The sequence below is a fragment of the Cariama cristata genome, unplaced genomic scaffold, assembly GCF_000690535.1.
Source record: "Cariama cristata isolate BGI_N322 unplaced genomic scaffold, ASM69053v1 scaffold6564, whole genome shotgun sequence".
Lineage (NCBI taxonomy): Eukaryota > Metazoa > Chordata > Aves > Cariamiformes > Cariamidae > Cariama > Cariama cristata.
The window spans coordinates 220-14,575 of NW_009611135.1; the positions used below are offsets into that span (position 1 = coordinate 220).

The 14,356-nt window shown below is 44.2% G+C and overlaps 1 protein-coding gene across 1 annotated transcript in view; it reads right to left on the reverse strand.

Annotated features, from left to right (window-relative positions):
* Window positions 1–527: 527 nt before the first annotated feature.
* The window catches only part of GATB (glutamyl-tRNA(Gln) amidotransferase, subunit B), a gene marked incomplete at its 5' end in the record, with an annotated part of 38,626 nt that continues 24,797 nt past the window's right edge, over window positions 528–14,356 (reverse strand). Inside the window, 4 exons of the mRNA XM_009698124.1 lie at window positions 528–656; window positions 3,205–3,339; window positions 8,872–8,950; window positions 9,365–9,498. Of these exons, the coding sequence (XP_009696426.1) occupies window positions 528–656; window positions 3,205–3,339; window positions 8,872–8,950; window positions 9,365–9,498 (477 nt within the window). The remainder of the gene's footprint in view (window positions 657–3,204; window positions 3,340–8,871; window positions 8,951–9,364; window positions 9,499–14,356) is intronic.

Here is a 14,356-nt window from a genome sequence, read left to right on the forward strand (position 1 = left end):
ACAGCAGCGGACATTTTTCCCTTCTGCTAGGCACGGAGGCACATGTGGTCATCTCAATTACTGCTAGGTGTTTTAATCATTGCCAGTGTGCTCACAGTAATGTACGATGTGTTCTTAGTGGGCCCCACCAGATCTTGCAGTTAAGATCTGTGAACTTCCCTGCTCACAAAAAGGCAGCTAGAAAAGCCGCGTTTACACTTGCTTTATTACAAAGTTAACCCATACAGCTGCCGCGCTCTGCATACTCACGGACACCCCGGGAACTTGTTTCCCACAGCTGTGTGGAAATCACATTTCCGAATGCCACGGTGGCGTGAGGGCGATGCAAACGGCTGTATCAGCTCCTGCTGTTCCTCTGCTCATCGGCCTTTGGCTGACGCAGCCGGGGAAGGCAGGACGTACCGCTGCTGGCAGCAGAACTGATGATCCTGATGCTGCACGAGGAGGCACCAAAGTCCACTTGCAGGGGACCACCCAGACCGAAGCACATCTCTTCTTCAGACACTTGTGTGGTTTTTCTCTTGTGGCTACTCTGACAGCTTCTTCTCTAATAATTGCTTCACCAGAACAGGATTGGATCGTCCTTGGGTTTCTCTTTGTACCAGGCCAATTAACTTATTCAGAACTTTTCGGTTTCCTGCTTTTATCGCCATAACCTTTAAAGAAAAAAAATCCAAACACTAACAATCAACAGAAACCACTGTTAGAGGAAACCTGGACATCATCACTCATTCCCAGCCAAGGTATGAATATTTTTGTCCTCTGGACCATTGTGGTAGAATATGGTATTGTGGGCTGAGGTGTTATTTGCAACAACTGCCTTCGGTGTTGCAGTAAGCTCCTGCTCTGCTCCCACGAGACAGCAGCAAGTCCCTACAGCAGCAGGGCCTTCAGGGAACAGAGAGAGCTTCTCTTATTGAAAAAAGTCAGAAAACATTTTTGGATTTTGACAGTGCCTGCAACCTGAACAGTGACTTTGTGGAAAAGAGCCAGAAAGAGGAGACAGACTTCTCTTCATGATGTTTTGTTACAACAAGTAATTTACATCAAATAATAATCTATTTGATAATATTTGTGAGGTCCTTCAGGCACAGATGTAGGCGGTTTTGTAACAGCACGTTATTTCCTTTAAGCAAGGAATCTTTTGCAACACAGCAGTTAATTAAGTGATCAGCAATACGGCCTCCTATCAGACGGCTAGTGTTTGATGCACAGTCACCTGCAAAATAGCAAGGGCCGTATTTAAAAGCTCAGTAAAGACAGTGAAAAAAAGCACAGGAAATTTCACTTTGGGGCATTTCTAAAGGAGCTAGTACTGCTGAAAGACAAGCGTCTGCCCTCCATAGTATTTGCGTGGTGGGGAAGACATTCTCTGCGTTGTCAGAGTCACTGGGCAAAACAGGACAGCTCCCACTGACAGGATCTCCTGTCGGCAGATACGGAGGGCAGGCTGGCGAACGTGCGAACCACCAACTGTGCCAATGCCAAGCACAAATGCAAGTATTGCTACTCATTATGGTATCCAAATTATTGGCAGTTTAAAATCTCCTCTGTAATGTCACAGTACGAAAAGGACTCGTTACTCCTGATCTGCTAGAAATTACCTACACAGGGCAGAGTAGGTAATGTACAAGCCAGACACGGCATTTTCATAAAGTGCTCAGTGTTGGCTTGAGCAACTGTTTGTAAGTTAGTTCCTTTTAAAGAAGTGACTACCCCAAGGCACGGCGTACTTTTCCTTTTCTTCCTGTCAAGTACTCAGCTAATGCTAGTTTGTCAGGTACGCTCTCGCAGCAGTTTAAAGCGGTGAGTTACACGCCTCCAAGGCAGCTTTTGCCTTGGCAGAAGATCACTTGGAAGAAGTTGGGAAGTGAGGCCTTGCTACTGCATTTGGCTTGACTAAACCAGTGGAAAACAGAGAGGAACTACGTTCTGGGAGAAAGCATTGTTATTGAACTGGGAGCGTAGTTACGGACCTTCAGCTTCGGCACCTGCCAGGCAGTTCTAGTGTTCTTTCTATCCACACTTGTGCTTCCGCACCAGTCTGAACATAGAGAAGCACTTCTCTCAGGCTCGGCAAATGAGTCAGCCCGAGGGAGGTCACGCCGACCTACTGCAGGCTCATTTTCTTTATCAAAAGCTCTTGCAGAGCTGTGAGCATCCCCCAATGAGAGCTGGAGTGGGTGGGATTGTTCTCAAAAGATGTTAATGGTGTTTTCCAAATGGCAAATGTATCTAGACAATGATTATGTGAGAAGTAAGCTATTCACTTTTGCTTTTACATTTTCGCTCCAGAGAACATATAAGCACTTGTTTTTCATTTTGATTTTTATAAAGCAGATTTTAGACTCTGTCAAGATCTCTTCCCACACCTCCCCTTCATGATCAACAAGGGTTTTTTTCCCTGTTTCCCAGCTCAGACCTTTTTAGGCTGATGAGGCACGCAGGCTTCTGCGTGTCCTTCCAAGGAGATGGGGAAGAGCCAAAACCCCGTCTTTCCTACTGCAGCATTTGCGCTGCTGCCACAGCCCAGCAGCGGAGCAGCAGAGCGGAGAGCAGCTCTGGAGCTGCCCCTGCCACGGAGGTCCGGCTCTTCCCCACCCCACGGACACCGTCAGGCAGGAGAGCCAGCTCGACCCTGTCTCTTTGGCGGTGAAGGGAGACAGGGACATGGTGAAGAGACAGACGCAAGTAAAATTTTTGCCTTGCCAGCTCTGATACAGTCTCTAATTCCATAACTAGTATATGTCTTGCTGGCAGGTAACTTCCATCTCCAGCTTCATAACAGTTTAACAGTGTTGCCCTAATATCCCCGCAGATGACATAAAAATCAGAGTTATGTGGCGGGGTGGCCGGGTCAGGTTAATGGCAGTATAGCTGGAGAGGGACGGGGCCCCGCAGTTTTGCTTTCCTGCATTAAATTTTTATGGTCTCTCAGAATGACTTAGCGCATTAGCCAGACTGCTAATTTCTTCTGCTGATCATTTTGTGTAAGCTTCAATTTTTATAAAAAACCCCACACTAAGTAAAATAAGAAAGGAGAAGAAAAGCCTGATGATACCTCAGCAGCAGCTTTAATGCTCCTATACTGGCTCTAGACCTCAAATGCCAATCAAAAGGAAAAAATTAGAGGTGCCATTTTAACCCCCTTTTTAGTGCCACAGACGCCATAGTGCACAAGCTTCCCAGCACCATCATAATTACCTCATCTTCTTGTCCATCAATCACCACCTGGCAGATCCGTTCAAGTTCTTTTTGATCCTGTATCAGCTCGAGTTTCTTTTCTTTAACAATTTCAAGAGGAGTCTTCCCTTCTCCCTTCCACAATTCCGCAAGCACCTGAAAATCACAGTGAGTAGCGAAGGTCAGTGTCTTGACTCACCAATGTTTACAGGCAGTGTTTCAGTTACTGATCCAAAAAGCCAGATTTTAGCTAAAGCAAAAGCAGATTATCTAAACATGAAGCCCGAGATTAAATTAAAGCCCAAGATTTAATCCTGCGCCTTGCCGAGAAAGCTCTTGTACCCTCCCTCCTTTTCTGCATCCTGAAACGAGACAAAGCATTTTCACTCACTGCACGAGCGCAGGTGAATGGTTCGCAACCGGTGCTCTGCAGCCTACGGCAGTACCGGGCCCTGCCCGCTACCACCAGCGACGGTACCGCTTCAAAGAGGTTTGCCGTGCGCAGCCCTCATCTGCCTCACCGTGCTGAGCCGCCGCTGGCTGCAAGGCCGTTCCTCGGGCAGTTCTCGCATAATTCACAAGAACTGCCCGAGAGCAGTAAGAAAACGCATTTCCATGAGAAATGTCTCTGCCCGGGACCTGACGATTAGCTGACTATTGTACCAAGTCCAATCCCAGGTAACTCATCCCATTACCAGGCCTCATCAGCAAGCTGTAATGAGGATATGTATGACAAAGCAGAAGAAAAATAGTGCCGAGCAGAATGAATGCGGCAGCTCCAGCCCGCCTATGCATCACCTCCAAGTACGGGAATGCTGGGCGAGCCCAGGGCTCCGGAATAATCACTTGGTTAATGCTAGTGTGTTTTCCTACGCTGCAGCAGGGCTATCGCCCTGGAATAAACGTGAGAGAAGAGAACATTTATAAAAAAACAATTTCCTTGGGCAGTCATTTCTGTATTCCCTTTGCTCTTATTTCAGAGCTGTGGGAGGAGGGAAAGAAAACCCTTATTAAAGCACCTGCTTCTGCTCCATCCTGAGCAGAAGAGACAACGGTGCATGTTTGGGCCAGTGCTGAGTACCAATATGGAAATGGATGTCACGCCAAAATTTCAGCATTAAATACTCAACTGTAGGATGAAGGAGAGGCTGAGAGGGGGAGACAGGAAGGGGCACTCAAACTGCCTGTTAAATAACCAGCAGGGCAGCAAGACAACTTAGAAAAACGAAGCATGTGGGATGGTATCTTAAATACCCCAGCAATTTTCTTCAGGGTGAAGAATTTTCTGGTACAAAAGACCTCCAGTTAAACAATTTTGTAGCCACAACAGGTATTTAAGAACCGTGCATTGACACAATTCCCGCAAGAGGAGATTTGTTTGCCAGCCGTACCCCAAAGCTTTTTATGGGATCTTATCACTCTGCTGGAGACCTTGAGAGAGGGTAATGACACGCAGCTCTATTGTGGCAGCTGCGTCGTGGGTTTTCCCGGTAAGAGGGTTAAAGGCAGATCACAATATTAAAGTTACCGATAAGCAGCCAGAGGGACAACCGCTACAAGTAAAGCTTTCAGATGTTTCTATCTAAATAAATCAGTGCGGTATACAACATCTTCTACAAGATCTTCCTTCTAGAGCAGTACTTAAAAATCATCGTGCCAGTGCTGCCTGGAATACCCCCAGACAGAAAGATATCCAAGAGAGATTCAACCTGTCTGCAGCCGCTCGCCTCTTTGTTGTTGCGCCCCACGGCCAGCCCGGGCAGCCCCCTCCTGCTCCTTCCCTGAGGGACCAGGCAGGAACCTCTCTGTCCTCCCGAGGCCCCGGCGCGGTACATCCCCCCTCAGAAGGAGCCCTGCCCTCTCTGCACAGCACAGTCCATAGCAAAACACCCCGGAGAGTCCGAAGCACTGCATAAATCAAGGGCTGGACAGTGAATAAGCCATATCGCTCTCCTGGAAAAAGGCAGATGTGACTTTTAGGACTGGTGTGTATTGAAGCAGGATGCCACGGGCTGCAGGAGGGAAAAATTTCCAACAAACAAAATCTATGCAGCTGACCATGGCAGAGTTACCCAGGAGCAACTCATACATCAGGCTGACTTAGATCGGGGGCAGGACAGCTTGACAGTCAGAGATCCAGCTCTGATTCCCCGCTATTCCTATGCCAAACGTCTCCGGGCACTGAGAAAAGCCGGCCCATTAGAAACCTTGAAGGCACCAGATTTTCCCTGTGACATCTGCATCATGTGTACTTTTCAATTTGGTAACGAGCATCTCCACCTCGCCAGCAGAGCAACAGTGTTATCAAGGCCCTTGCTTGTTACAGGTACGTAGGAAAGCAGAAAGAGATATGGCCAAGACCTGTCAAAGATACTCTTTTAAAAATGTGTTTCTCCACTTGGCAAGGAGTACGAATCTAAAGAAAGCAGTTTAAAAAAATGATTTCAACTCATTTACACAAACTGCCTGCACCAGAACAGGAGGATCAAATTATGAAGTCTCCAGAGCCAAACCGAGAATCTCAGGCCTCATTTCCATTACTAAAATCTCAGTAGTTTCTACTATCGATTCTTGCCTGAGTGTGATTAGATTTTAATGATGTTCTGCGGTCTCTACCTACACAGGCATAGCAGCAAACCATTGGTCAAGATGAATTAATCAGGACTTACACGTCTGGCTGCCGCGGGCATCATATCAGACATTTTGCAACTGGTGAACGTGCCAGCTGACTGCTGAGCCCGAGGACGCTCCAACTGGAAACCCTATCTGCAGTGATTTGCTGCCAAGGGTGGGAGGGAAGCAGCAGGCAGTACCACTTGAGTCAGTCCTCTGGGCCTGTCTCCTTTCCAGCGACGGAAGCCTCGATGTCTGGCAGTTGTGCCTCAGCCTCTGACAAAAGTGAGGGGCAGGCTGGGTCCAGTCCTCCAGATGGCACAGCCGTGATTGTCAAAGCAGATGGTTCTGTTTAGGTTTGTTTACTGTACTCATTTCCCCTGCTATCTACTTTAAAGTAGGGGTGCCAAGTGGCTCTGTTGAAGTTATTCCTATGCGGGTCACCTGTGCAACTCCAGAAGCAAACAAGACCTGGGGTCTGCTCTGCTCCGTACCCTGCCACAGCTCCCCGCTGAACGCGTGACAAGTGTCCCTGTGGAGTTGCTCCAGCACGGCTCTCAGCAGCAGAAGTTAGCGCAAGCAGGGACAAGTTTCTGCTTCCCTGGGCCAGGCACCAGCCTCTTCCCACAACGCCGTAACTGAAAGGCAAGCCCCTGACGCCAGGGACACACTCCCTGCCAGCCCTGCAAACGAGGACCGAGGCCCCATCTCGGGCACACTCCCCACCAGACTGGTTTCAGCCCTGGGTGAGCAGCACCAGCACCTCCTCCTCCTGTGGGCTTCAAAATGGTGCCTCTGGGGCGAGCCACTGCACGTGCCTGTGCCGGTCCCCCGATACGGGACACGTTCGCCCCACAGCTCTGCACACTGGCAGAGCTGGAAGCTGCTCCCCTTTGCACACACGCACCAGTCTGAAACTGCTCCGGAGACCTGTGGAGTAGGATGCCGTATTTGATGGCACGTTGGGCGTGAGCTCTGTGATTACCCAAGTGGTAATTATGTAAGCACACAGCGCCCCTTCCTTGGCATGTGCATCCTACCATACAATGTTCTGTGTCTACAATCAGTGCTCAAGGCTTTTATCTGCCAGTGTTTTAGTGCCTTATACAGCACAGACCAAACACAAAACCTCTTAAAAAATTTAAACCGTTAACAGCTTCCTGCAGCGAGCATGTATGCGTATGCATATCTGCACGTGTATGTGTACGCACGTCTGTGTACTCACCCCATCGAACCCTTCCATTCTTTCTCCTTGGATCTGCCTCTACCACTGCAGTCTCCCACCCCAAGCACTGCAATTCATCTGCTGTTGTGTATATATAGCCCTTTCTGCCCTCGGGCCATCCACTATCTCTGCCTACTGCTGAGAATTGTTATAAACATTTGTTATTCTTCCAACATCCAGGCAACCAAAATACTTTTCTAAATGTGGCAAGGTTTCTGCAGTTTGATAGCATCACTCAGTGATGGCACACAGTACTGTTATTTCTCTGTATCCAATTTCAGAACACCGAGGACAACACGCACGTTACAAGGAGTTGGTAATTAAACAAAAAAAGCATCTCTGAAATTCTTGCCGTTTTGTAACCTGTCAGAAGTGCTGGCACACAAAGATATCGCAAGGCAAGAAACTCCTGTAGAAGAGCATTAGTACCCTGTCTCTACCTCCACAAGGAAGCCCAGAGTTGAGACTGGAGCTCTGAAGCTTCCCTTTCAAATGCTGACACCAAACCGGTGCGTGTGCCATAACCCCTCAGGCACAGAACCACTCTGCATTCCACTGCTTTTCTTGTTAATACTTTATCTCCTTTTTGAAGCTTTTACTTTTCCAATCCAAAATTTCCAAATGCACATGCCTGAAGTCAGGCACTTAAATCCTTATCTATGACACCTGTCATATGCAGCTGACAGAAGCAGACCAACAACAAGACCAACTGAATTACAAACCACAAACATCTCCAAAAAAGAAAACACCAAACCAGGAAGTTCAAGTGTCTTCAAGTAGGGTAAAGAGCCACATTTGCAACGGTTTATAATCATGCCAAAAAAAAAAGGTGAACTGACTTCAATACTGTTCCAAAGTTGTACTTGGATTAAATCAATGTGTGCTAGAAAGAAGGAAAGCCATCCTGTGTATTTCAGAGTGTTAAAAGCTTGAAAGCAGACAAGGCAAGTTAAGTATCTTCATTAACAGTTTCAGTGATGAACACCTGAGAAGAAGCAGTCATCTAATGTACTTATCTAGAGGATAATAATTAATTTGAAAGGACAATGCATTCCACGTAAATGAGCCAGCAACAATTTAAGGTGACTGACAGACTATTCCCTATCACAAAAATTCTCCAAATTTTGTCTATAGACACAGCAGTCGCCGTACCCATCATAAGCAGTTCACAATTTTAGATACAAATCATCAAGAGCTGATTTTTCAGACTGTCCTAACCAAGATGATACTTAAAAAGAGGCAGAAACTAGCTTTACCATCAGTACTTGCTTGAGAGGTCCACGATAGCACTTGCTCAAAGAAGCAAGGATAAAAGAAAGGCCAGATCTCTCCACTTCTGCCTCAAGGGTACACCAAAGCAGAACTCTTTTTGTGACTACACTCAGGTGAATTATATCCCTTTCCACATGCTAATTCTTGGGAATTTAGACCTTACTGTCCTTTAGTACCTAGTAACTGATACTCTCTGCTTAACTGCAAGTTGTGGATTAGCTCCCACTCACCTCTCGCTCAGGTCTGACTTGAACTGTGAAATTGAGATCTAGTGTCCACTCTGTTTGGAAGCAGGATTTATTTAATTGACTTCAGTTCACATTGCTTAAATCTACTATTTGGCTTGTGCCCCCTTCTAGCACTGAATGTGCAGACGTATCTGTAAGATTACATACACACAAGGGATCTTAATCTATTATATGTATATAGTATAGATACAAAATTTATCCTTGATCAACGCTCTAAATAATTTCCTTTTAAAGCAACCAATGCACTGGTACACACAGATTTTAAAATTGCTACGTGAATGGAGTAAGCAGCCAGAGTTCAAAGTACAGTAAAATCAAAAAGGTACTTACCTGCTTTGCTGCTGCAGAAGAAATTTCTTTTTTTTCTAGAAGGTTCAGAAGGTCAGCCAGGAGAAAGGAACTGACTGGGCTAGGGAAAAAGGGGGCAGAAGTTACCTCAGAGAATAAGGTGAAGGACTATATCTAGGCTACTGTTGTTTGCCTAAAGACCACACACTTTGGCATGACAAGCTGGTATTTCTCCTCATGATACACTATATTCAACTTTGGTATTGATAGTTTGACTGTGCCTTACCACTGTCATATTCCAAAGAAGGAAGCCTCTGATTACTACTCTTAACTACACGGTCCTCTTCTCTGTAAGGTATTTGGTTAACTTCATTCACCATGACGGCATCAAGGCCCCCACAGTACTGCCCAGCGTAACAAATTTCACAGATAATAACTAAAGCAGAAGTGAGCAGTGGAGTGACACGATACTATTCATGGTACGTGAGAAAAGGATCATTTTTGTTTCACCACTGCAGTAATCAAGAAGCCTGACCTTTCCTTTACTGTATGGGAATGTTGTTTCAAATGACTGAGCAGGTCATTTAGAATCCAGCCGATCACTTTCTTTGGCTTCATTTGGGTCTGTTTTACCACATTTTCAAAGAATTCTGTTAATCCATCTTCATTCTGTTTAAGAAAAGTTAAATGCATCAAAAAGATACCATAGTGCAAACACGATTAGTTATACAATTACATTCGGAGTATAAACGCTCAAGCCTAAAGTAAACTTGGTTTTGTGAATTCATTGCAAAGTCACAAGGCTATGGAGTAATTTTATTAACATAACAGCAAACAGTTAGGTCTAGAACAGGTACATACAGCTTATCTGCCAGCCTCTCTGTTTCAGTGGAACTTCCAATCAACGAGCGATCTTTTTTCTCTTAACTCCTCCCTAAAATTAGTATTTGGGGAGAAGCTTTCTCATCTTTTCATGTGTTTTAAGTATGTATCATGCCAGAAAATATAATGCTGCCATCTAACAGGCTGTCATGCTACCTTTTACCAAGAACAGACTTTTCCTGAAACTGTCTACAATATTTCACTCTTGATCTTGCAATCACTTCTATTTATTTTTGGATTGAAGGAGTAAGTTTAGCTTCCATTTACTCTGCAATGACATGGAAAGGTCACACTCTAAGAAGCAGGGTTTTATTTTTCTAGTTTTTTCAGAGAAGCTACGTAAGCTTTTCCACAGCACCCTAAATGCTCAGAAGATGTGACAGTAGGGGATTCAATTTATAGCCTAAGTGAAATCTGAGATTGTTTTTAGAAGAACAGATACTGCACAGTCTGTTGAATGCTGTGCTGTTTGTCATCAAGGCATTGATGGATCTTTAACCATAGCACAGAACTCATTAGGTCTACTGAAGGCTGAAGAGAGATTAAGTGGCAGCTCCTGCCTTTTCAAGAAGGAATCCAAATCCAGCGTGCCACTGGACTTCTGCAGTGTGTGGCATAAATGCACAGGAGGACAAGCCAGCCCTCAGAAGTTGAGAGGTAACAGTTTAGAGACAGCCAAGGAGCTATTCTAAGTATAGCGGCATCACAGCAAAAACATGTCCCAAGCACGGTCTGACTGCAGTCAGACCTCTGAACAGTTCCGAGCAAAAAGAATGCAGTTACACACTAAACCAAAGCCCGACTATCCCACTCAAACACACCCCATCAAAACTGTCTCATTTGCCCTTGGTTTTAAAAGCAATTTATCACCGCAGCAATACAGAATTTTAGACTTTCCTCCTCGAAACTTTCACAACACAAACTTCCAACAGCTCTAGATACCACATTTTTCATTGGTAATGATGTATGGCTTTTGAGAAGACTGCAGAGTACTGCTCTCTGTTCTGTGAAACAGAACAAAATGCACTTAGATTAATGGTTGATGCACTGTAAAACTGGTGTGACAAAAATTAGACCTGTCCCCTCGACCCGTGAGCAAAGAAACCCAAGTTCTCAGCCCAGGAAAGCCACTGAGGTCTTTTGTGAACCAAGGTAAACCAAGGTAAACCTTCTAATTCCCCCTAGTTATCTATCTAATAGACACAGAGATCATTCCCTTCTTTTCCAGTGTTCTTACAAATTTAACTAGCAGTTACTTTGTAAACAAATTATGTAAAATCTAAGGCTAAACAGACTAGAGGAACAAATTTGGCTTAAAAAAAACAAACAGTAAAGGAATGACATGATTACCAAAGTACAGTAAATCTGATTAAAAACTGTGTGTGTGTTAAGTGGAATTACTAAAATGATGCATTACTAAATACTGTACTCTTTCTAATTCACCTCAGGATTCAGTAGCACAAACAAACACTGATTATTTAAACAGCGGGTTCCCTTCCACAAAAGCACCTGTCCAATTTCAGTAGGAAAAAGTGAGCATGTATAAATGCTGGTTTCCTTACACATGCTGCAGAAGGTTTTACAAACCCTCCAGGCAGAGTAGGTCTAGCTACAACATTATGCACCCAAAAACAATGTCTGCAGATGCCACATGTCTGAATGCAGGCTATACAACTCAGATGCAGCACGTCCAACACTTTCATCACGTGTAGGCTAGACGCTGTATCTCTAGCACTGGGCACATTCAGATTTCTGGGTACCAACAGCCTGGCTGGAGCTACAGCTCTGACCCTGCTGCCAGACCTTTGAAAATCAAGGACAAACATACCCAGCCTTCACATTTTAATTGGATGATTTCCAGGCAGCAAGAGCAGAAAAGCCCAGGAATACTCAGACAGACTTACATATGCTGCTACCAGGTACCAAATCCCATACTTGCTACTTGTACACATAAAACCAGACATATTCCCCAAAATTCCTTTACATTTTGTTTTAGGTTTTTGTAAGTGACTGTCATTTTCTGTAGCCAAAGAGTAGGAAAAACCCAGCAATGCTAGACTGAAATGAATAAGGCAGAACGTCAAAACACCAAAATGACTGACAGAAATGAAACGTTTTCCTTATTTTCTTGCCATACTACAAAAATGCAGGCATAACTTGATTAGCTTCAATTCCTAGATACTGTACTACTTGAACTTGACTTTAATTTGTTCTGCATCTTGGTCAACTTCCTTCCTGCCAAATTTACTCCAACTACCAACACACACACACACACACCCCGTCCCTCGCAACAGACTGGAGCTCAAAACCACTGCATGCTCTAACACGCTGCTTTACAGGAATGCTAACTGACTGTTCTCCCTTAATTCTGAATAACGTATTTTAATCTTCATAGAAGGAAAACCAGAAATCTGGAATTGCAGCACCGTGTTTGTGATCCAGGCCCACTCGGTGCTCACAGTTACATGCCAAATATGCTGTAACTTACTCATTAGAGTCTCACTGGCATGAAATTTGACATACCGACATTTCAACCAGATGCAAATTTCTTTCTTAAACATGGTTTAAAATTATCATTTAACAGTTCTGAGATGTCAAAAAAACCTAGTGGTGGAGTGATTTCAGATGCTTTTTAAACAAGTTCAAAACAATACATTATTTTACCATGGGTATAATCTTTACGGACATTGGGTCTGTAAGGTAAACTTATGCTTTTAAAGACCAATAATGTTTCCCGAAGAACTGAAGAAGAAAACTACATCAATGTTCACAAATAAAATGTCATTTTCTGCTTTCTTATTCCCATTTTCACCATCACAGTTCCTACAATAACCAACTGTGAGGTAACAATTGCTGCAAAAATGTGCAAGATTGTCAGGAGAAAAAAACTCAGAAAATCTAGCCTATTAAAGCAGACAAGGAGAGCAGTCAAAGAAAGTTCAAACTTTTTCCTACAGCTCCTTACAAAATTATTTAATTTCTAAAAATAAGCATCAATTCACCTGGACACCAATGTGTATGGGGATCGCATGTCATAAACAAAATGGTCAAAACCAACTTCTACAGCATCTCAACTTTTGACTGTTTGAAGGATTGACCAATGTAATTGTTCTACCAAAGCAATAAGCCAACACCCAAGTGGGACGGCCACTTCCATCTGAGTGAGCAAAGGAACAGTAAGCGCACAGGAAGACTTGGAATTCAGATGAGAAAGGAAGTGATCAGACTGGTTTTTTCTAATGCTGTATGGTGACAACTGAACTATTTTTTGGTTGGACTTCCGCAGACTTCAGCATGCTGCTTCAAAACAAAACATCACATTAACGTCTGTGCCAATACTTCTTATTTTTTTGACTCAATAGGAAGCAAGATGAAAGTATTATAATACCATAACTGGCAAGCATGTCAGAGATCCTTCTTGAGAGAAGTATTTGCCAGCCTACCCGTTTACACAGAAAAGTAAAGATCGCATGCAGAAACTGAGTACTCAAATACCACGGAGTCTATGTGGCTCAACGAATTGTATCTTTATGAATAAGAATGGTTCTGCATTAAGAAAATCAGAAACTTCATTTATTTTCACAATTTAGACAAAACTGTAAAAAATGCAGCAGTTTACACTTAAGAAATTTCAGATATAAAGACATTAATAGGTAACGCTCTCCTTCCATTTCAGTACATCTTGCAATTAGGCAAAGCAGGACTCTCAGATTCTCAGTACTGCAGTACATACAGGCAGCTATTGTATGTGAGAATAAAGCTCAGGAAGCAAGCTTGGAAACTAAGCTGCATGCTGAAGTATGGTATTGTTTTATTATAACTTTGGCACATAATGTTTTCTCTAACAAGTTGGTGCAGAACAGAGATTTTGCATTTTAGAGTCATCCCTCTACCACTGCCATTTATTTAATGAGCACTCCTGGGCGCTCTAACCTGAAAGAATGCTCATTAGATTTGTGCATCTGGCCCTATCAGCAATCTTCTACAACTTCTGATGTAAGCTAAACACAGCAACGGACATACCGTTTTCGGATGAATTAAGGTTAACTAGTCTCCCAGTGAACAGGCAAGCAACTTTTATGGAGAGCATACATGCTGACATTCTAATGCACAATAAAAGAAGACCCGCAATGAAGAACGCATTCACTTCATGCATTCAAATGGATGCATTATCTTATTACAAGCTGAATCCCAGATTTCAGCTTGGAGCTCATTAATTGTCTTACACGTCGTGAAAAGGAAAAAAGTTACAAGGGAAAAAGCAAAGGCAATAGTGGATTTCAGAGAACAGTTGGCAAGACAGCGCAGTTGATGAGGCAAATATATAGGGCCAGTTGACAGAAACCAGCAGAAGCCACCAATACTAGCAAAACTGAAACCTGCCAGAAGTGGGCTGATGCCAAGTGAAAGGAGTGGGTGTACTGGGTCTGGCTGGGATGGAGTTTATTTCCTGACGAGGGTGCTGTGTTTTGGATTTGTCACTGACGCAGTGCTGACAACCCACCCGCTGAGCAGTACTTCCTCTTTTTCCCACTCTGCTTCCCACAGCGAGTGGGCTGAGGAGAGGCACGAAGCTGGGCAGGGACACAACCTGGACAGCTCACCCAAACTGACCAAGGGAACATTCCATACCATATAATGCCCT